The sequence below is a fragment of the Cyrtonyx montezumae genome, unplaced genomic scaffold (genome assembly GCF_038088225.1).
Source record: "Cyrtonyx montezumae isolate F1298 unplaced genomic scaffold, pur_monq_1.0 scaffold_8, whole genome shotgun sequence".
NCBI lineage: Eukaryota > Metazoa > Chordata > Aves > Galliformes > Odontophoridae > Cyrtonyx > Cyrtonyx montezumae.
In genome coordinates, this window is record NW_027072089.1 from 10,970,509 (window position 1) to 10,991,083 (window position 20,575).

At 40.5% G+C, this 20,575-nt stretch overlaps 1 protein-coding gene across 1 annotated transcript; it reads left to right on the plus strand.

Moving 5' to 3' along the window:
• The first annotated feature begins 7 nt into the window (after positions 1-7).
• Positions 8-13,990, plus strand: DERL1 (derlin 1). The gene is made up of 8 exons (XM_065752945.1): positions 8-261; positions 1,164-1,275; positions 3,936-4,000; positions 5,328-5,354; positions 7,484-7,579; positions 8,242-8,294; positions 9,440-9,550; positions 11,294-13,990. Exons 1-8 carry the CDS (start codon positions 109-111, stop codon positions 11,430-11,432), a joined length of 756 nt encoding a protein of 251 aa, XP_065609017.1. The 5' UTR covers positions 8-108; the 3' UTR covers positions 11,433-13,990.
• The last annotated feature ends 6,585 nt before the right edge of the window (positions 13,991-20,575 follow it).

Sequence of the window (20,575 nt, forward strand, 5' to 3'; positions counted from 1 at the left end):
CCACGTCTGGCTCGGGGCTGTGCCCTTCCGTCCCTGCTCGTCCTCCCGCCGCTTTCGCCTCTGTCCCTCGGCCGTCGGTTCGTGTGAGTCCTCGGCGGCGGCGGCGACATGTCGGACCTGGGGGACTGGTTCCGGAGCATTCCGCTCATCACGCGCTACTGGTTCGCCGGTTCCATCGCGGTGCCACTCATCGGCAAGCTGGGCCTCGTCAGCCCCGTCTACCTCTTCCTTTGGCCCGACGCGTTCATCAACCGCTTCCAGGTACGGGCCGCACTACCAGTCCCGGCATGCCCCGCGGCGCCATTGCTGCGGAGAGCCCGGGCCGGGCGCGCGGGGCATGCTGGGAGCTGTAGTGCGGGCGGAGCTGCTCCCTGCGGGAAGGCGGCCGTGCCCGGGATGGGCAGTGCGGCCAGCAAGGTGACACGGGGCCCGCTGGCACCCTGTGAGGGCAGGAAGGCTGCGGCGTTTGGAGTTGGCATGACTCTGGGGTGTCATCTTCGAGGTTTCGGTTGAGGAGGTGCTTTTGGGCTTCTATTATGAGGCTGGTGAAAGACAAAACTAAAACAGCCATCTCTGTTCGCTTCATTGCTGCCCGCCTATGTTAATACCTCGAATGGCTGTTTTCTGCGTTTCTGTGATGGAAACGTAATACTCAGCGTTCTGATGTGCAATCTGGAAACGTTGCCCGTTGAAGATGGACAGACACCTTTTGTCCTGGCGGCCAGCTGCCTTGCGGTCAGCTGTGCCTGATACTGATGGTTGAGAGACTCTGTGGAACCTCACAGATGCTCCAAGCACCCTGTACCGTCTGCAGATGCTGTGAGAGGTCCTGCCTCTGTGCAGCAGATCACACTGGATTCTGTACCCCCTTTTAAAATGGGGTCTCATCCCTGCAGGCAGATCCCTTGTGTGCCACAGCAAAGAATCAGTGCTGCGTAGGTGTGATAGAAGTGCTGGGAAAGTCGTGTGTGATTTCTGTTGTAATCTTAATAGATTTGCTTATCAAATTAAGAAGCAACTGTTGAGGCTGCTGAAGCAGCACTGATTCTTGGGCTATTTTTAATTATTTCATAATCTTCCAGTTGATTCTTAGCAAGTGAAGGGCCTTGTGTATGATCTCATTCTGCAGTGTATAAATATGTCATTTTCTTTGCTCTGTACAGATCTGGCGGCCGATAACTGCAACTTTCTTCTTCCCAGTGGGACCTGGAACAGGTTTTCTCTACTTGGTGAATTTGTATTTCTTGTATCAGTATTCATCGCGATTAGAAACAGGTATGTTATCCATTAAGTTGTACACAATGGTAAACTGTCTGGAGTTAATGGAGACCTAGCATTGTCCGACTGAGCTCCTGCTGGGACTGTCTCTGGGGGCAATGGAACTTTGGCTGTTTCAGAAATAGTTTGGATTATGGTGCATCTCTGTGCTCTCTTATGTCAGTCAAAGGGGAAACTGCTCAGAAAACTTTGTGTGTGACTGCCTCTTTGTCTGGGGCAGGCAGCCTGTTCAGTTAGGATCCTTCTTTCTGCGGGAGGACTTGGTGCTTCTAGTAGTCAGATATGAGGAAGTGAAAAAAATAAACTAAAAGATAGTTTTACTTCTGTTTCTTTGCATCTGATGCCTTTTAATTTGAAACTGTGATACAGAGTATGTGAAATAACAGGTATGTCCTTCTTGAGAAAATGATTGTTTTTTTTCTCTTTTTTAAATGCTGAGATTCTTACTTGTATTCCTCTGCATGATATTTTGAATTGAGAGAGATCTTCTACAAATGAGGTGTGCTCTTCTGTTGAATGGAAATGTGAAAAATAGAGGAACTAGTTGGATTTTGAGAGTAGAAGCCAGGAGATCAGACAGTGGAAAAAAAAAAGAATCAATTTTCCTAAGGGGGGAAAAAAAAGTTAGCTTCAAATGGGTTTTCTTTAAAACTAGACAATAATTGTTTCAATTAAATGATGATGAAGCACTTAAAAAACCAAAATCCTCCAAAAAGTCTTTATGAGCAGAAATTTTAATGTAGTGCTAATGGAATCTCAGAGCTGATGGTCTAAGTAGAAATGCATTGCAAGATGGGGGGAGTTAGGGAGGACTTGCTGTAGAGAACTCTCCTGTCAACCTGTCTTCTAGAGAATCTTGTGTACCTTTAAAGTCATAAGAAGAGTAACAGGGAAATAAAGGAGTATGGCCATGGTACCATATTGTATTTGGTTGTTTTCTTAAGTAAAGTAAGCAGTAGTAGTTCAGTAAATAGAAACATTTCCTTGTCTGTTGGTGGAAGGTTATAAACACATGCTTGTGAGTGAGTAAGGACAGTTATGACATTCTACTGTGCAAAGCTATATGGAATAAGAATTTGTGATGAGTATAAGGGAATTATAAGACGTCACGGCTTGGGCATATTCTAAAAAGAAATATGCTAGTTGTCTGTGCAGTGGCAGAAGTCTCCTGGAATAGAATCAGGTGTTTCAACGGTAAATGTACATTCCTGAACTACATACCTGTATTTTGAAACTGGGAAGTCAGCTGTGGTGCTGTGTGAAACAATGCATTTTGCCTTTAATAGTAAATTTTTTGGTCTGAAGTTATTGATTATGTCAGTCCTTCCTTTCTACAAAACATTCATGGCTCCTTCTGCACTCCTGGAAGTGGAAAATGTGTAAGCTCCTGGTAATATGTTTACAGGCTGAAATTAGCATAGAACTATTTCCTTCCTCAGTGAAACTGAGGAATGAAAATGACTTTCAGGGTTGTATGTAAGCTTTGAGCATACACTGGTGTTACATAGTAACTTCTAAGTTACAGGGGAGGAGATTTAACTGGCAGAGAAGAGTCCACATGGTTTTGTATTGTAGCTATCTTCCTAACAAGCTGATGTTCAGCATCCTGAGGGAAATGAGATTGATGTGTTTTTTTGTTTTGTTTCCATTGGTGAAGAACATAACAAAAATAATCAGAGAAACTGTAATTGGGAATATGCTGAGTTCACTGAAGTATGAATGATGAGACTATGAATCTGCAGCAATTCACTGGGTTGTGGTGTTGCAACAATAAGAGGAAAATGCAATTTTATGTTGTTCTCCAAATTTAAAAGTTACCCAAATATTTTTTTCGAAGATTTCTCTCTTCTTTCCCACCTGTCATGTAATGTGCGTGGCTAAACTTGAATAATGGGAAACAGATGTAGGAAGCCACACATTGCTAAGATTAAGAAGTGTCACTCTTTCTGTCCCTTTTGATGTTTTAGCATGTGATGAATTGTTTGTTACTGGTTTGTTTGTCTGTGTCAGCAGTATTGCCAGGCTTTCTTTGCCTGCATGAATTTATATGAAAGTTATTAGGAGTCTAGTGCAGATGCTGAGGTCTCTGCCAGCATCCTAGTGGAGCTGGGTTTTTTTGTTTTTTTTTTAGCTCTCCTCTCTGCCAGGTTATAAGCTCAGCTGGGAATCTAAAGGTAAAATTTTATTTTACATGAAGTGCAGGGAATGTTGCTGTTTTTTGTTGTTGTTTTTTTTCTCCTGGAAAACATTGACACCCATTTGAGATAGGAAACGTGGCAAGCAGTTCTGCTTGGAAGAAGGAACAGAATGCACGTGTAATGTGTGTCATAGTGTATTAAATTTTCTGTAGTGTAAAATGTGTCTTGAGTTTGACTAGATGATACAAAGAGGACACTATTTGCTTAAGTAAGGACTAGTTTTCACATGACTCAGTTGTTGAACTTTGCATTTCTGCTTTTGCTGTGTAAGTACATCTTATTGTTGTTCTCCTTCCTGTTGTTGTAAGGCTTTTAAAAATTAAAAAACTAAAAGTCATAAGACATTGGCAGTATGCAGAGTAACTCTTCTAATTGAAGATTTCTTAAGTCTTTAAAAGGTAGGGTTGTAATTTCTTAGCTTGATTTCATGCTGTCCCTAACAAGTCTTTCTTTTTGCAGGGGCTTTTGATGGAAGACCAGCAGATTACATGTTCATGCTTCTGTTTAACTGGATCTGCATTGTTGTATCCTTCTGCTCATCATCAAATTTTTAGAATATTTTGGTTCTCTGATTTCTGTTGGAAGTATGTTCAAAGACCAGCTCTCAGTTGCTAAGTTCTAAAATTTAGAAATGTTTTCAGATGAACTTCTGTCTCCTTGGGAAAGTAACGAGTGGCTTGCAGGGAGAATGCTAATGTGTACACTGACACATGGTTGTAATGTGCTGAGAGACCTAGACTGTCCAGCTTGGAGGAGAGAAACTACCAGGTCTACCTGTTTCTGATGGAATTTAGGGGTACCTTGCAAAAAGAGCCCTTACCTGCTGAGAACAAGGCAGCTAAGGCTGTGAAAGCAATGTTGCAATGGCTTCTCTGGCAAACTTCGTGAAGAAGCTGGATTTGTTGGTCTGGGAACACTGGAAGCAGCCCTGAACTGTGCTGTTCTACCTGAATCTTCATTAGGTCTCAGATGTAAAACTGAGAGTTGTTACGCCAGATGGTTGTGCTGCCATTCACAGGTATCTTGATGGGCTGGATAAATGAAACTCAGTTTCATTTATGAACAATGAAATGAAACAAGGAAAACAACCTGTGTTGCTAAAAAGCCATCTGCTGCATTGTGGTTGTTGGCTGCTGACTGTGAACTACGAACTGAATCTGGCTGGGACATGACTTTCAGACTGTTCATTTTGAAAGATTCCAACTGCTTGTTCCACAGATGATGTAAAGGGGGCAAGCTGCATGTATGGTCTAGACAGGAGCTTGGTGCCATTTTCTGTGTTCACAAACTATCAAATGCATTGTCCAGTACTTGTTTCTACCCAGCAGCTACTATGGTAAGTAAGTCTTATGAATTACGGGATAGGGAAAAAAGCCTGCATTGATAGACTTCAAGAAGTTTTATTTTCTTTCTGTCATTCATATATATACATATATATATTCACACATACATTTATATGTATGTTATCATCAACAAGAACTTCAAAATCTTAAAAAGCAACACCAAATACAAAAGAACAAATGAATCAACTGTTACACCTGTAATGTGTGCTTTAATGCAAGAGCTGATTTTTCATTGTGGAGGAAAGGCCAGTGCATCAGCCAGCTCTCAGGGTAATGACTTCATGATAGGTTAAAAAGCTGCTTAGAAATTGATTAATATACATAAAGTAAGCCTGCCAGTCTGTAGGTTATTGGAGATTTTTTGTTGTTCCAATGAACAATGTACTTTGCAAGAACTTTGTTTTCATTTTAAGTGTAAAAACTACAGGCCTTTCCATTGTATGTAGCTTCTTTTTGTCGTTCTAGTCTATGTGATTTCTCTGCTCTTTCCTTAATGGTAAAATGGCAGATAACTGGCTTGGTAATGGACATGCAGGTAAGTGCAGCACAGCTTTTGTAGGTAATAATCTTCAAATTTCTTGCTATTTAATGGCCTTATGGGCCATGTTATCTGTATAACTATAGAACATATATAAACTAAAACAATCCAGTTTTAACTCAGAATAGATTGGTTTTGCGTGTATTGTTAGTTTTTCCAGTTTGAGTGCTTTGGGATAGCTTCAGCTAACATTGCAAGCTTCAGTGTGACTCTGGAGTCAGGGAGTGAGAATCAGCTCTGGCAGCCAGGAATCACCCTCCTTCCTACTAAAGGAGTCCCAAGATTTTGTACATATACAGTTTCCTCTAATGAATGGGTTTCTGTATTCTGACTCTTTTAGCAAAACATAGTTCCTAGGTTAATTGGTCTTCTCAAATTCATCCCTTTTATTTGCTGACTGAAGACTTTAGTGTGCAAAATGCAGTTCAGATTAATATCAGAACTGTGAAGTGTAAAATGTTCACAGGAATGATTAATAGCAGTCTGAAGAGCCAGTTTCAGTGAGGGAATACTTTCCTGCTCAGATGTTATGATGGGAGGAATAAGGGAAACATTTCTTGAAAGCAGCTGTGTCAGGTAACTGCACGTCTTCGGTGTCTCTGCTGTTATCTTATTTCTGTTCCCATCACCCAAAGCTCGCACTAAAATTCCCCATTCTGTACAAGATTACCTTGGCATTGAGTAGATTGTTCCTTAGGCTCTTCTCATAGATAGAAATAGTGATCATGCATCTGCAGACTTCCATTAAGAGCTGTTAATAATTTTACATTTAATTTGTATAATTTGGAAGGCTCCAATTTTTTTTGTTTCAAAAGAATGCTGAAATCACATTGTACAAGTTTTAGACTGATTGCGTTGATCTGTATCCTTTTGATTAAAAGGAAAGGTAAAATGTTTCTACATCTGTGCACAAAATATTGCTCAGAAGAGGATTGTTTGAGGGTATAAATATGCTTTTGTTCTTTGGAATGGAGTTCTTTGTGTTGAGTGTCTTGCTTGAAAAGAATATGACAGAGAGTAGGACAGCTGGGTCTCCCATGCCAGATACTTTCAGATACTGTTTTTTCAGTGAAGTAAAAATTATTTTAACAGAGAACTTAAGGTGCTGGTGTAATTTAGGGAAGGCTGGTTTCAGTGGAACCTGCTAAATAGTACCACCCTTGAAGGAGCGTGTTTTATCTCTTCCAATCACTCAAGCTGTCCTATAACGTTGACAGTGCATTCCCCAGTTTAGAAGTCAGCAGACAGCTGAAATATAAATTTCTATTTGTTCCACCAAAAATAATCCAGTCAGCTAGCACACCAGTGTTGGAAGTGTTTGAAATACTCTCCTTGTGCTGAGTAGGGGTTGACTCAAAGCTCTATCAAGGTAACTTTGCCATGTCTGGCTGTTGCTGGCACACCTCCCCTCAGTGGTGGTTTGAGAGACACAGGGCTGGAAATTAGATGCAGCAAGACTTCATCTGGTGTGTTAGTGTAGTCTTAGATGAGTACATGTTTGGGTAGTGCCTCGAATAGTACACGGAAATGATGGCGGCACAAACGTTGCTGATTGCTGTAGGTGTGGTACCAGGAAGCTGGGAGCAGTGGAATTGGTTGTGGTTATTGTTTCACTTTGTTGCTTTGGAGCCCTTTAACTTGGTTTTGTGATGTTGTTGCTACCCTGCTTCAAAACCTGAGGTACCTTTGGTACATCTCTGCAGCTCTGTGCTGAAGCATGGACTGCATGTGTTAGAAGTGACAAGAAGTAATCATGTTTGGTCAGATACTCAGGATATAACTACTTCTAATATGTGACTTGGTAGTTTCGTACCTTACTGGGAATTGCACCACCTGGTTGAGCTTACATGGTCACCAAAGCTGTCATATACTGTAACCTAATAGGGCCTTGTCTTCATTAAGAAAATATTTTCCAGCACAGCAAAAGAGAGTGACTAAGTAGATTCTCTTGCTTAGCTTTCTGAGCAGATGCATGGCATGTAGTGGCAAAAATTCTGGGGCAACCTTTAAAGATTTTGCTGGTGTATCATGCTTTTAAACCTTAGAGCTTCTGCTGCTTGTTGGAGTTTCTCAGACTTCTGTGAAAGTGATGGTAACTTTTTGTCTCTTTCATTCTAACGTTGCAGTTGCTGATGATTCCGCTCATCATGTCAGTACTTTATGTGTGGGCCCAGCTGAACAGAGACATGATTGTATCATTTTGGTTTGGAACAAGATTCAAGGTAAATCCGATTATTGGAAAGATTTCTGCCTGGAATATGCTTACAAAGGGAACAAAGGATAAAACAGAAGTATTTTCTCCAGTTAAAGATGTCCTATGGTTTCATGAAGGTGTATACTCCTTGAGGTGTGACAAAGCCAGTTCTCTTCGTGGTCTTCTGTATGATGTCAGGACATCTCTTCAGTAAAGACACATTGTGTGACAACTGAAATTCATTGGTCTGAACAAAGGAGGGGAGAGAAAAAAAGAAATCATTAACTTGACTAAAAGCTGAACAGTAGTGAGAAAATGGTGATGTTTAGAAATTGCTGTTTCCTGTAGCGAGGTCTGTTTCTGCCAGGTCTTGTGATGAAAGCTGTTTTGATTGTTGTTTCCAGACCTTAGATTCAGAAATGTTAGGACTTTGTTTCAGATTGGCATGGAACATAATCAGGCATATCTTGTGCCACCTAAAATATTTGAACTAGTATGATTTGTCCACATGTTAGTGGTTGCTCAGCTTATAGTAACCAGCTTTTTGGTTATAAGCCTCTTAAGCTAATACAACAAGATCTGTGCAGTGCTAAAACACTGGGAGTCTAATCATGCTTAGTGCAGTGGATCTTGAACAGGTTCAAGTTCCACACTTGTACGTACACTTTCTGTATCTCCATTCTTTTTCAGGCCTGTTACCTTCCGTGGGTTATTCTGGGATTCAACTACATCATTGGTGGATCGTATGTATTTACAAATAAGACCTATTTGAAGTTATGAAGTCTTTTACAGTTATTTCTTACCACTCTCTTCAGCAGCATTACTAAAATAAGAGGCTTAAAGCAGTATAATTGGTCCAATTCTGGTCACTGTTGTGTGGTCATTGTTTAATGCGAAGAGATGTGAATGTGGGAACTAGAGGATGTAGATGAGGAGGAAGTAATAATGATTAGATTGTTCTGGTAGATCCATGCATTAGGTCATTTCCTTACTGAAGGCAAAATGCCTGATAAAGAAAGGTTTAATCCCGTAAGACCAGCAGATATTCAGAGAGAAACTTAATTTGAATCACGGTGTTTCTTCTTTCCATCAGAATCTCATCCAACATGCTGCTTTTATCAGCATGTGAAACACAGAGAAATTGCAATTACAAGCCTATGGAGTGCCATATTAGCACTTTTTGTGCCTGTTGCCTTTTCTGTGACCAAATAGAGCCTTGCAGACATCTCTTTTTGCTGTCTTTCCTATTAGTGCCCTCTATTGGCTGTGGCCACTTGGCGCCGCTGTAACACAGTGACAACAGCAGGTTGCATGGTTGATTTATACAAGGAGGAGACAGGAACACAGCAAAACCCAATTCCCTTTTCTGGCTGTGCCTCCTACTGACTCATCCGTTACTTGAGAAGACTGCTTGCTGTTAGATACCTGCTGTTTCTATGCATGACAGAAAATACTCAAGGGCCTCCACTGAGCAGTGTTCCTACAAAATTAGGAACAAAACAGTACAACAGGAGACAGGTTGTCCAGCAAAAACAGCAATAACTTCTCAAGCTCCACCAACTATTATTTTAGACACTAATGGCTATACGGTCTAATTCTCTGAAGTAAACAAGCATTTAATTGCATTTTCAGTACAGTCTGTGAGAAGGCTTGGAAGGGAGGGTGGAACAGCCTGTTGATGTGCTGGCACTGAATAGCTGGCCCTTCTGAAGAAGTGGCTGCAAAATACTGAGGGAAGGGAAATTTCTGTGGTTCACGGTGCTGGCAGTGCCTGTGGCAGGTGAACAATAGTAGCTGGCAGAAGATGAGTACTCATTTATTATTATTTATATTTAATATTCCTGGGGAAAACAGCCTGCAAAACTGTTCTTGTTCTCTTTCGTTGCAGAGTCATCAATGAGCTCATAGGAAATCTGGTTGGACACCTGTATTTCTTCCTAATGTTTAAATATCCAATGGATCTGGGAGGAAGGAATTTTCTGTCCACACCTCAGTTCTTGTAAGCTGTCTTTATACTTTAGTTCACTGTTTATTGGGACCAATTTTTTTATTGTTTATAAGGAGATATATCTTCTGGATTTGCAAAATGTAAAATAATTTAAATCAATATGCTTCAGTACATAGTGGCTGTACTGTTGTGTATAGATTAAACTGACTCATCAGAAATGTCTCATTTCTTGTAGATGGCCAGCCATTCTTTGTTACCCCCGTGGATGGCTTGTGTTCTTCACCCACTCTTAAATGTTAGAGGAAGAGCTATGCTTCTGCTCTGCTAATGATTAAACTGTAGTAAAGAAACCTCCCTGCTAATTATCAAACAGTATCCATCAGATCCTGTTTAGATTTTTCTCCTGTAAATGACCTTTTTCTGTATTTCCATGTACCATTACATTAACTACCAGATAAGCAGTGGCAGAAATCTTTTGCAGATTTGTTAGGCACCATTATATGCATCTACTCTGCAGTTGGTGTCAGTCACCGTGGCTGAAAATTCAAGTATTGGATTCTAAAGTGCTCTTCTTGTAACTTATTGTTTTGGCACAGAAGCCAAAGGCTGCAGTTTCAGTTCCCCTTGTCCACATTCAAATTGTAAATATTCTTTCTCTACCAAACTTCAGTGAGCAATGGAGATAGTTAAGGGTTTGTCTTGTAAGAAGGTTAAAAGCTGCTAAGCTGAATTAGAGTTATACTTGTGCAATTTTTTTTTAAAGAGTAGTGAAGTTTTGTATTTGCAAGCTCTCCTGCTAAACCTACTTTACTGTGAAGATTAGAAGACTAAACATTGCTTTAAAATGTCTTTCAAGGCAGTAACAGCTCCGAAAATATTGTTGATCTTGTTGATTCTCCATGTGTGTATCTAATTTTTTTTCTATATATGAGAAGCACAAATAGAAGTGCTACAGATGATTTTGAAGAGGGATAAATGTTGCCTCTGCACTGTAATGTTCTGCAAAAAAGGAGGAAAAAAGATTCTCTGATGAACTACAGATACATTTAGCATTATAATGAAGTTTATGCAGAATCACTTTTTAAATATAAAGGAATCTGTTTTTATCTTTGGGCTTTGGATTTTCTTGGTCATTCAGGAAGAGATTTACGGGAGCTCAGTTTAACAATGATTTACAGAGCTGAAGCAACTTTGCATTGATAGCATCCTAGATATCCCACTGACATCTGCAGGAAAGCTGTATTTTAGGTGATTATATTTAAATGGTAGTCTGAGGTGGATGATGTGGTCTTACAGCCAAATTTGACCTGCACAGGTCACTTAAACTTCAGTCAGACTGGGTGCTTAGTCTCTTAGGTCCATAGTTCCTCAAGAAGGGTTATTTAGAGAGCAGTGAAATAACTGTAGCTTTGTTACAGTTGGAGAGAGAGTTGCTCTGAATTAATTTGGATTTTTTTATTACTTCTCCAGGGGAAAAAGAAGGGAAAGGAGTTTGGGGGAATCAAGTTTATATCATAGTGTTTATTCTCAACAATGAAATAACTTGTATTATGCATCTTTTCCCTTTGTTCGGATTATTATATATGCGCATATCCCAAAGACGAAAGTTCCCCAGAGTTCCTGTTTCCAATTTTAAGCTCTCAGTACAATAAAAGAATCCTGTGAGATACTGCTCTCAGAAGCTAGTTTTACTGCAAAGCCTAACAGCTAAATTGAGTGCATAGGGAAGTATTCTGGTGATTACTCCCAGGATACAGCTCTTTCTCAAACACTCTCTCTTTTGGCTTGTTGTAGGTACCGCTGGCTGCCAAACAGGAGAGGAGGAGTGTCAGGGTTTGGTATCCCACCTGCTAGCATGAGAAGAGCTGCAGAAGATCAGCAGGGTGGAGGAAGACACAACTGGGGTCAAGGTTTCCGGCTAGGTGACCAGTGAAAAAACTCTTGCCCTTGGAAAACAGCAACTCTTTGGTTTTATTTGCTTGTAGGATCGAGCCTTTCTGGTGCAGAGCTGGCTAAAGAACTGAGCTCTCTGTAGTGCTGTTGGATTTTACTGTTTTGGAACAATTTTTCTGGTGCAAGAGAAAATACAAAAAATGTTCAGAAGGGAAAACATAGATCTTACTCCAGGCTAGCCAGTAGTGTCAAACTTGATTCTGCCATTAAGAATAAGCTGCCTTTGTACAGTGTTGTCTGTCTGTCACAACAGGCTTCCATTTTGCCATCTTATTCTGTGCTGTGATGGAAAAATCTACTGTTGTTTTATCTCGCCTGGTAGAAGCTTTGTTGGTCAAGAATCCAGTATGTGGCAGATGGATCGAACTAACCTTAGTGTTTGGGAAGCTCGTTTTTTTTCCATAGCTGTGCTTAAGTCCTGGGGTCTTTGGAAACATTGTTTAAGTGATGTTTTTGTGCAGCGTTCATAAAGTAAAGTGCAAATGTTTTATTTCCATAATCAAGCTGTATTTTTGAGAGCAGTTTTTTTCTTACCATGCAGCATATGTCCAACCTGATACAGCATGAGATGTGCAAGACTAAGGATAAGAGGGCTTTCAATTCAAATGGCAATAACAGATACTCACACAATTGAAATTTCTAATTTTCATGGCGTGTACAAGACTTGTTCTATTTTAATTGAAGCTATTTGAGTTGGTTTTTTTGGTTTTTTTTTCCTGAGATCTTTAAATTCTTGGCTTCAGGGTTTCTGTTTTGATCATAAAATTGGGTATTACAAACAGTAACTTACAACTAGAAAATGTAATGTACTGTGGATAATATAAAGGGTAGTGACTGCAGCATTATGTTTATAATAACTGAATCTACAGCTTTCTCTTAAAAGCTTTAAGGCATCAAAGAATCAAAGCTGGAAATAAACTTTTCCAGGTTAAAGATATAATAGATTTTTCTTCTTATTATTATTTTTTCTACAGAATTCTTTCATTGTTGAATGAGAAACTATGTATGCTGTTTATTAGTATGTGTATTTTTCTGGTAAATTTTTTTGACACAGAGAGGGAATGATTCTGTACAGTAGTTTTCCTGGTACTGGATCCTGTGGGCAGAGCACAGGGCTAAGATCCAGGAAACTGTAATGCTGATGAGCTACTTTATCACCTTATGAACTTGAGCAAATGTTACTTATCTCAGTTTTTCCAGTGGTGAAGAGGACTTGTGCATCTCTCATAGGATCCTTAAAAAAGTAGGCACTCCACAACTTTCCTGGGTGGTAGCTGCTAGTGGAAAAAAGATAATGTTTAAGGCCTTGTGAGTAACACTTAAGGTAGCAATGGAATTGTGCTAAATTTAACCAAGACTCATAAGTTGTCTTTTTATATATATAGTGGAGAAAAAAGAGCACTGTTACTCTTTTAGGATGAGATTCAAGTCTTTGAATTTCCATTTAATGTTTTTCATTATGCTAGGTAGGTAGGTAGGGCACAGAAGGCTGTTCTGCTCCAACTTACGTATCTCAGGTATCTACAAGTAGGTGATGTGAATTTGGGCCAAAACATTGTTATTACTTTTTGTTTGTTTGTTTTTTTCCTCCTTTACTAAACCTGGTTTATGAAGGTTGATAAACTTGTAAATACTGCTTGATATGAAACTGGTTGGAAGATTTCAGCCGGCTTGCCTGAAAAACATGCATGCTCCATTTCTTTATTGCGACTCCCTTTTGTTGATGAGGCATGTGGGCAAATGTAGAAAACTGCTAAGAGTCACAGTGTGTGCTTAGATTTTACAGGAACTTGGGAGTTCGGAAGTCACTTGCCATTTTTGCCTATTCAATTGTAAGTTTTAATGATGCTGTTGTCTGTCTTTCTTTATATACAGTGGTGGGCAGAAAAGAGTACTGTAGTGTTGTAAATATTAATCTATTGTTGACCAACACCTGTTATTTGATGCTAACTTAAATTTTCAGAACCATCAGTTTTATAGGAGTCACGATGCAGCTGATGTTCTTAGTTGTAATAATCACATCACTGTCTCAAGCTGATATTGTCTTTTTGAGTCAGGAGCTAACTGCTAAGTGAAGATGCAGTAGTTTGTGACTCAGCTTAAATTCTGGTACACTCAGATTGCACATCTTTCTACAGAAGGCCATAAAGGGGGCACAAGTAGGAGGAAACATGGCAAAAATCATTGTCCTGGCCCTGTGCATTGCACTGTGTCTTCAGTTGTATTAAATCCTCCTAGAAATTAATAGGAAAGGGATTTGCAAAGAAAATAGATTTCTGATAAGTCCTGGTTTCTTCTGAGCTGCTTCAAGTCAATTTACATTGCTGGTTCACTTCAGAATTCCATATTGTAAATTCACTTTGTTTATTTCTCGCTTGTCACTTGACCTGAAGCACTGTTTGTCCTCTAGTGTACACTGACAATGGCAGTCTCTTGCTAAATGAGTACCTCCTTTCTTATTTTGTACAGATAATTTCCCTTTTTGTAATCACGTTTTGTTGGCGAAGTTTTAAATTAAAGTTTTAATCTGTTATTGTCTCTGTTTTGCTAAATCATAATTCTACCTAAGGCAAGTCTTCTGGTGAACGTGTCTCTGGAGAATGTCTGACAGCTGCATTGTGCCACAGTGGGAGGAATCTTGTTTTCTGTGATCATTCTTTATTTGTAATTATTACTTTGTTTATCACCATGAGTTTTGACAATTTGTGTCCTTGTTACTGTCCTTTTACAGTTTTTTGGGGACAAGTGTGTACTTAACTGTTCATTTCTTTATTGCCCTCTGGGAAAGAAATACCCTTCTACTAACTCAAGTTTTGTGAGACTGGTAGAGGTCCAGCTGGATACACCCAAATGCCAGATTTTTTTGACTGTCTGTTATCTCAGGTGATTTGGAGACAGACAAGTATCCTCCAAATTCCTCTTCTCAGTCTCATCATTCGAGCTCACTTTTTCTGTTTGTTATGGAAGTGCCAGAGAAAGTCACTGACTTGGTTCATAACATGCTGCATGCATTTGTTGAGCTCTTTCAACTGCAGCATCTTGGTCTATGCTCAATAGATCAGACACAACATAAGTGTGTGTTTATTACTTTGTTCAAGTTGCATGGTCAGTGGGAGAGCCAAGAATATGAAACCAGGCGTCTTCTTCATCTTCCATTCCTCTCACTTTGTGTTGGTGGCAGCTATTCTCTGGTAGCTTGGTGATTTTCTATGTGCAAGAAAGGGACATTGAGGCCCTGGAGCGTGTCCAAAGAATGAGAAATAAGTTGCTTTGACCCGTTTTGTCACCTGATTGCCATGTGAGGAAAACAGAGAGGCTTTACCTTGCACGTTAGCACATCATTCGCAGTATAGTAAAAGATCTGTATTACTGTATACAGTATACAGGAAGGTAGACTACTTTGCCCTGACAAGATAATGAGCTCAAGAGAAACACGCTGTAGCCTCAAGCTTCTACAACAACCAGTCACCTAATACCTTTACTTCTGTTCCTCATATATAACATTGATCATTTTCATATTCTTTTCAGCCCTGTGCTAGGATTAGGATGATAGATCAACTTGTACTTGCCACAGTATGGCAGGGCACTAAATTTGGTGAAGATCTTAGTGTTGTCATTGCATTCAGTAGGAAATAGCTTTTCTTGGTTTTGCGCATTCCTAAATTCTTCTTACTTTGCCATGGATGATAGTAACAGTGTGACATGAAATTCAGAGTTGAGTGTATTATCTTGGTTTTATTAATGAAGTTAATTATGTGCAACGTGCATATTGAGCAGAAGTATTTCTATCTAAAAGATGTCAATGTGCTGTTTTTTAGGATTGAAAAGATAGAAGGACTTCAGTTCGCGTTTTTGAAGCCCACATTTTTGGTGATGAAAGGGATTTGATTTGCAGCAGTGGCTCATCCTTTTATAGTTTAGAACAGGATCTAGGAGGAATGATTGTAACAGGAGCAGAAGTGCTTAAAAGGAACTGTAACTGTGGGATGCTGGGAAGACTTGTGCAGAATCTTGATGATGTTGGGAAGGGAAAAAGTGATGATGAAACCTTAGTTCTGGTGCTTCATATTTTTATTTTTGGCATCTCATGTGACCAAAAGAATATCCCTGCAAAATGCCATTAAAGCTCAAATTCCCTCATGAGGCCGTGTTTCTCTAGACCGCTAGCTGTCAGCTGTGGGTCACTCATGATAAAGATTGTGGCAACTGGAGGTAGCATTTAGAAACACAAGCACCACATAAGTTCTTGTATCTGAATGTTTTCATAGAATTCTGTGAAGAAGTGTGTGTGTTTAGTCTTGAACTGACTGAACGGACAATGGGTAGATCCCAGTATTAATGATTTCCTTGTCATTGCATCCAGGGGTGTAAGGGTACTGTCTGCACCCACACATGGGCTTGTCAGGCTGTCCGTTAGCACTTAACACTATGAGGTTCACATCATCTTACACAGCTTGTTGTGTTGAAAGCTACTTTGTCGTGGTGCTTCACTCTGGTTTTAAGTTATGTTGGTTAACTCTAGCATACCCCTCAGCTTAATTCCAATTAAAATTACAAAAAAAAAGGCAACAGTTAGGTCAAAGGTGCATTTCACAGCCATGAGAGATAAGAGGGTTTCTTGTGCTCATCCATCCCTCCACAAAGGGTGATGTTATTTTCCTGTTTGGATGAGGCTATAGGGTCACAGACACAACATTGTGGGCATTTAATAAATGAAGATCTTGTATGTATGACAGTGGATACATAAAGTAGAGAAATATACCAAATTTTGGGAGTAAAAATATCTTACTTCAAAGATCTGAAGGGGTTCTGGTCCCTAAAATATTTCCTGAATGAAAGGTTCAGGATTCAGGAAGGGGATCTGGAGGTGCTGGGAAGATTTTTGACTGGGCTTGTAGATGGTCTGGCCAAAAATATTTTTCTAAGTGCGTTTTTCACAATACAGGCTGAGAAGTGACAGCCTCTGGTTGCAGAGAAGAGCAGCACTTGCCTCTGTTTTTGTCTACTGAATCCTTAACTCCACAGTGGGGGAAGATGAAGCACTTTGAAATATCTGTACTTGTAACTGGGATAAGCGGATAAGCCTTTCAGGATGAGGAAGCATTGAGCTTGTGCCTATATCGTGACCACCTGTCTCTCTAAGCAGTTACTTGTTCACTCTGAACTGTCTGTTACTGCTGCTACTTCAGGAGTAAGGGAAACGACAATGTGTGTGTCTTAGGCTGCTGGCTACTTTTGTTTTGGGGGCTCAGTCTAAAGAGTTAACTGACTGCTGTCACTGTTTCACTATTTTCACTAAGTAGCTTCTAAGTACAGATTACATTTTCTTACACTGAATGCTAGAAGTTTTGGGTTTTCTAAAGTATGCATAATCGGGTAGGAAGGTTATTCTTGCCATGTTTTCTGATCTGTCTCACCTTTCTTTCCCAAGATACACGAGGTAAGATAAAAATTCAATTAGTGTTAAAATCAAGAGTATGGCAAAGATACTGGGGCTGCATTGAGAAGATTCAACAGGTTGCTTTATGCAGCTGATGGCTTTTAAAGTTCTTATTCTTCCAGCACTTTGTTGTGTAAATCCAGAAAACAGATCAAATCTTGCAGGGGCTGATACTCCTGGAAGATCCTGGACATTCCCATGCAAGGGAGAAGGATATTGCAAGCACCCAAACTGTTGCTGAAACTAGAAGTGCTCTGGATCATGCAATGCAACAATTTTTTTTTTCTGCATCTGTCATAGCAAAACCCAAACTCAAGTGTAGTCTTCACTTGTTTGTAGGAACAGATGCACACCTTTCCAACTGTTTTGGTGCCTATTTTGGCTGTAGTAGTCCTAAGTGCATGTAGCCAAGGGTGGTGGCTCCCAGTGGGAACCAGCACACCCAAATGCAAAACGTGGGAAATGAGAGGAAGAAGTGTCAAGCATGACAGGACAATCAGCTTTTTTTATCTGACTGTTAGTTTGCTTTGTACAACCCAGAAAGAAGTAGTACAGACAAGGATGAAGTGACTGAAACATTTTGGGAGGTCCTGGTTTGTCATATCTGGAATACAACCTTTCCCAGCAGGATTCAGAGTGGCCTCTTGGGATGTCAGTTGCTGTTTCTGAAGGCTACAGAAGGGGAATTGCTTCCTAGTAGGAAAATAAAGGGGCAAAAAGCAGTTTGGTACGCAGGAAAAGCTCATAGCTGAAGAGCTTGCACTGAGTTGATTTCACTTGAATAGTGTCAGGCATCTGTGTGTATCTGAGGATGCAGTGCTTCAGGCTTTTATTTCTAAAATGACTTTTCAAGTAGGTTAGAGCATACAGTGATTTTTTTGTTTGCATTTAGAGCTCAAGTCAACCCTTAAAGTTGCTGTCAGTGCATACTGCTTTGTTTTGGGCAAAACAGTTGTGCAGCCTTCATTTTCAGAAATACTTTGGTAGTGGCTTTTAATTTCAATAAGCAAAAACTTGAGAGCTTTTAGAAAAATACCAAGCTGGGGTCACTGTTCCTCTTGCTCTTTGTATAGAAGGCACTTAGAGATGCTTAAGAACTTACAGCTTCTAGACAGTTTCTGCATTTCTGGAGAGTTTTTCTAATGCATCTGCTGCTCTTGTTGGGTAGTTGCAATCTGATTTTTAGTTTTCTTGCATGCTTTAGTGAGAACAGGGTCATCTCACTGAAATCTTCCTTCCCTTTTTTTTTGATCTGAAATTATACTTGAAGAATTTTGTCCAAATCGAATATTTCAGCGTAGGACTGGAGTACGGACAGGGTATTCTCTCCTCAGCCCTCCTGCTCCAAACCTACACCTGATCCCTGTGCTTTCTGAGCCTGTGTTCTGAAGAGGGGAAGGCTTCTCACAGGAATCACCAGATCCATCTGCAAAACGGAAATACTCTGTTTACTTGAGCAGGTTTTACCAGAGACTCTGCATCCTTTGCCTACTGTGACAGACATCATATATATGGAAGATCTTCGCATCGTTTATAGAAGTGTAATCTTGATACTTAGAATCATGGTCTCAGTAGGAATATTGGTTTTATAACAAGTCTTTTCTTGCCTCTTCTGTTGGCTGCTGTGGCAGTAAGTAATCAATCTCTCCCCTCCTTGCTCCTAGAGAGGAACTTGTTATAATACCTCTTCCCTTGCTTACATCCATCTCATTCTCTCAGGTGATCTGATGGTAAAGTATAACTCTGCTCTCAAATCCTATATATGCATTTGGAGCTTGCTGCTACTGCTGCTATTCCAGAACATCTTTTGTGCTTATTTTACAGCTTTGTTAATCAGATGTCTAACAAATCCTCCAAATCTCCTCATTCCTGAGGGCCAGCCCTTGGAGTCTGTCTAGGCTGGGATGCAGGAGGAGCAGACAGGAGTGTGGAGGCCTGTGGCAAACTGAGCTGTGCCCCATGTCTTAGCTGGACTGTCTGCTACAACCTTGTGTCTGGCACTGGGAGTTTTCAGTAGCATACAGCGTCCTTGAACACAGCATTGATTTGATGAGAGGTGGATTTTTGTGGTTCAGCAAGACATCCATCAAGAAAAAGTTTTCATTCCTAACAGTGCATTTCCCCACTTTTGCTCTCCTTAATTTGTCCTTTTCAAATAATTTGTTCTTCTGTGTCATGTGCTTGGCAGGGGATTGGAAGGCAAAGAGAGATTGATGCAAATTGGTGCCATTCAACTTTCCTGGGCAGTGAGATAGTAGATCCGAAGGAGAAATATCCTCTATCAGTGGTGTATGTGGTATAGTGATGTGGTGCTTTGAAGGTCTAGTAAATCTGTAAGAACTGTGTCAGCCTGATTCCTTAAGGGCAGACAGATACAACAGGCCCTTCAGCTGTTATCTGGTTGGGTAACTAAATGGATGGGGGACATTTAGCTGGCTGCAGCTGCAGGATTTTAGCTCTGTAGCTGCTATTAGAGCACAGCTCACTGAGGCCAAATAATTACAGTATAATTTAATGTCAGTGCAAGCAACATAAGCTAATGCATTTGCTCCCCTATAGATATGCTTTGTCCTCTAAATCTGCTCCTGCACGTTCCTCAAAGTCATCCTGCAGCTTTCATGTCCCCTTGTGCATCTTAAATTAGATCAATAACTTCCTAGTCTGGCTTGGGTGGAGTGGCTTGCTCCACAGAGCTGCTTTCTGAAGCTGAAAGCAATGCAATCCCGAGGAAATCCTGCTGAGTAAGGAGTGCTTTAGTTAATGTGTAATCGAGTTGTGATAAGACCAGCTAATAAAGATAAGGTTCTTAACAAGCGGCACAGGACAATGAGCAGGGAAATGGAGAATGGAAAACAATGTGATTACTAATGACCCCTAGCTTCACAGCTCCCCCAAAAAAACAATCCCACAAGCCACCAACCCTGTAAAAGCAAAGGTAATGCCTCTGGCTGCTGGAAGGCTGTCTTAGGCATAGCTGTAGGGAATTCAACTCCGTGCTCATGAGTTTATTGTTTGGGTTTTTTTAAATATATTTTGAAAAGTGGAAATTTAGTTATTCTCTCTAACTCATTAGGGGAGCCTCTGTGGAACAGGAGTGAGGAGGCACACAGACTCAGGAGGAGCACCTTGCCATGGAAATGCCCTGGGCACGGAGCAGCAGTCACTGGGCAGAATAGCCTTTGCATCTGATGATCTTTAACTCAGTGCCGTTGCCACCACTGAGATCACTCATGTTGAATCTGTACCTTATTGTATTGCTGCTATTATTTTGACTCAAGCTAAATTTGCCAGTGAGCCAAATCCGTAGGACAGGCACTCCCAGTTCACTACCTGTCTTGTCTAGAAAGATGCACTCTTTTCCCTCTAAGTAAACATGAAAATGTAAGCTTGCTTGCTGTGAGAGGCTCCTCACTAGGCATGAAAACTGCATGCTGCCCAGATGAGGGCAATTCTGTGGACATGCATTTATTTCTGAATATGCCACTGTGTGTCAGACTTCAGCTTTGCTACCTGCTTGCTAACAAACAGCCACTGACTGATACTGCAACCCAGACAGAGAGCTGGTGAACACAGGTGAAATGGGAAAAGGTTGGAAGGAAGAAGCAGGTTGCTCTAATCTCTCTTTTGGAATAGCAGCAGCGAAAAAGTTCAGGGCACAAATCATGCCCACGTCATCTGTTTTG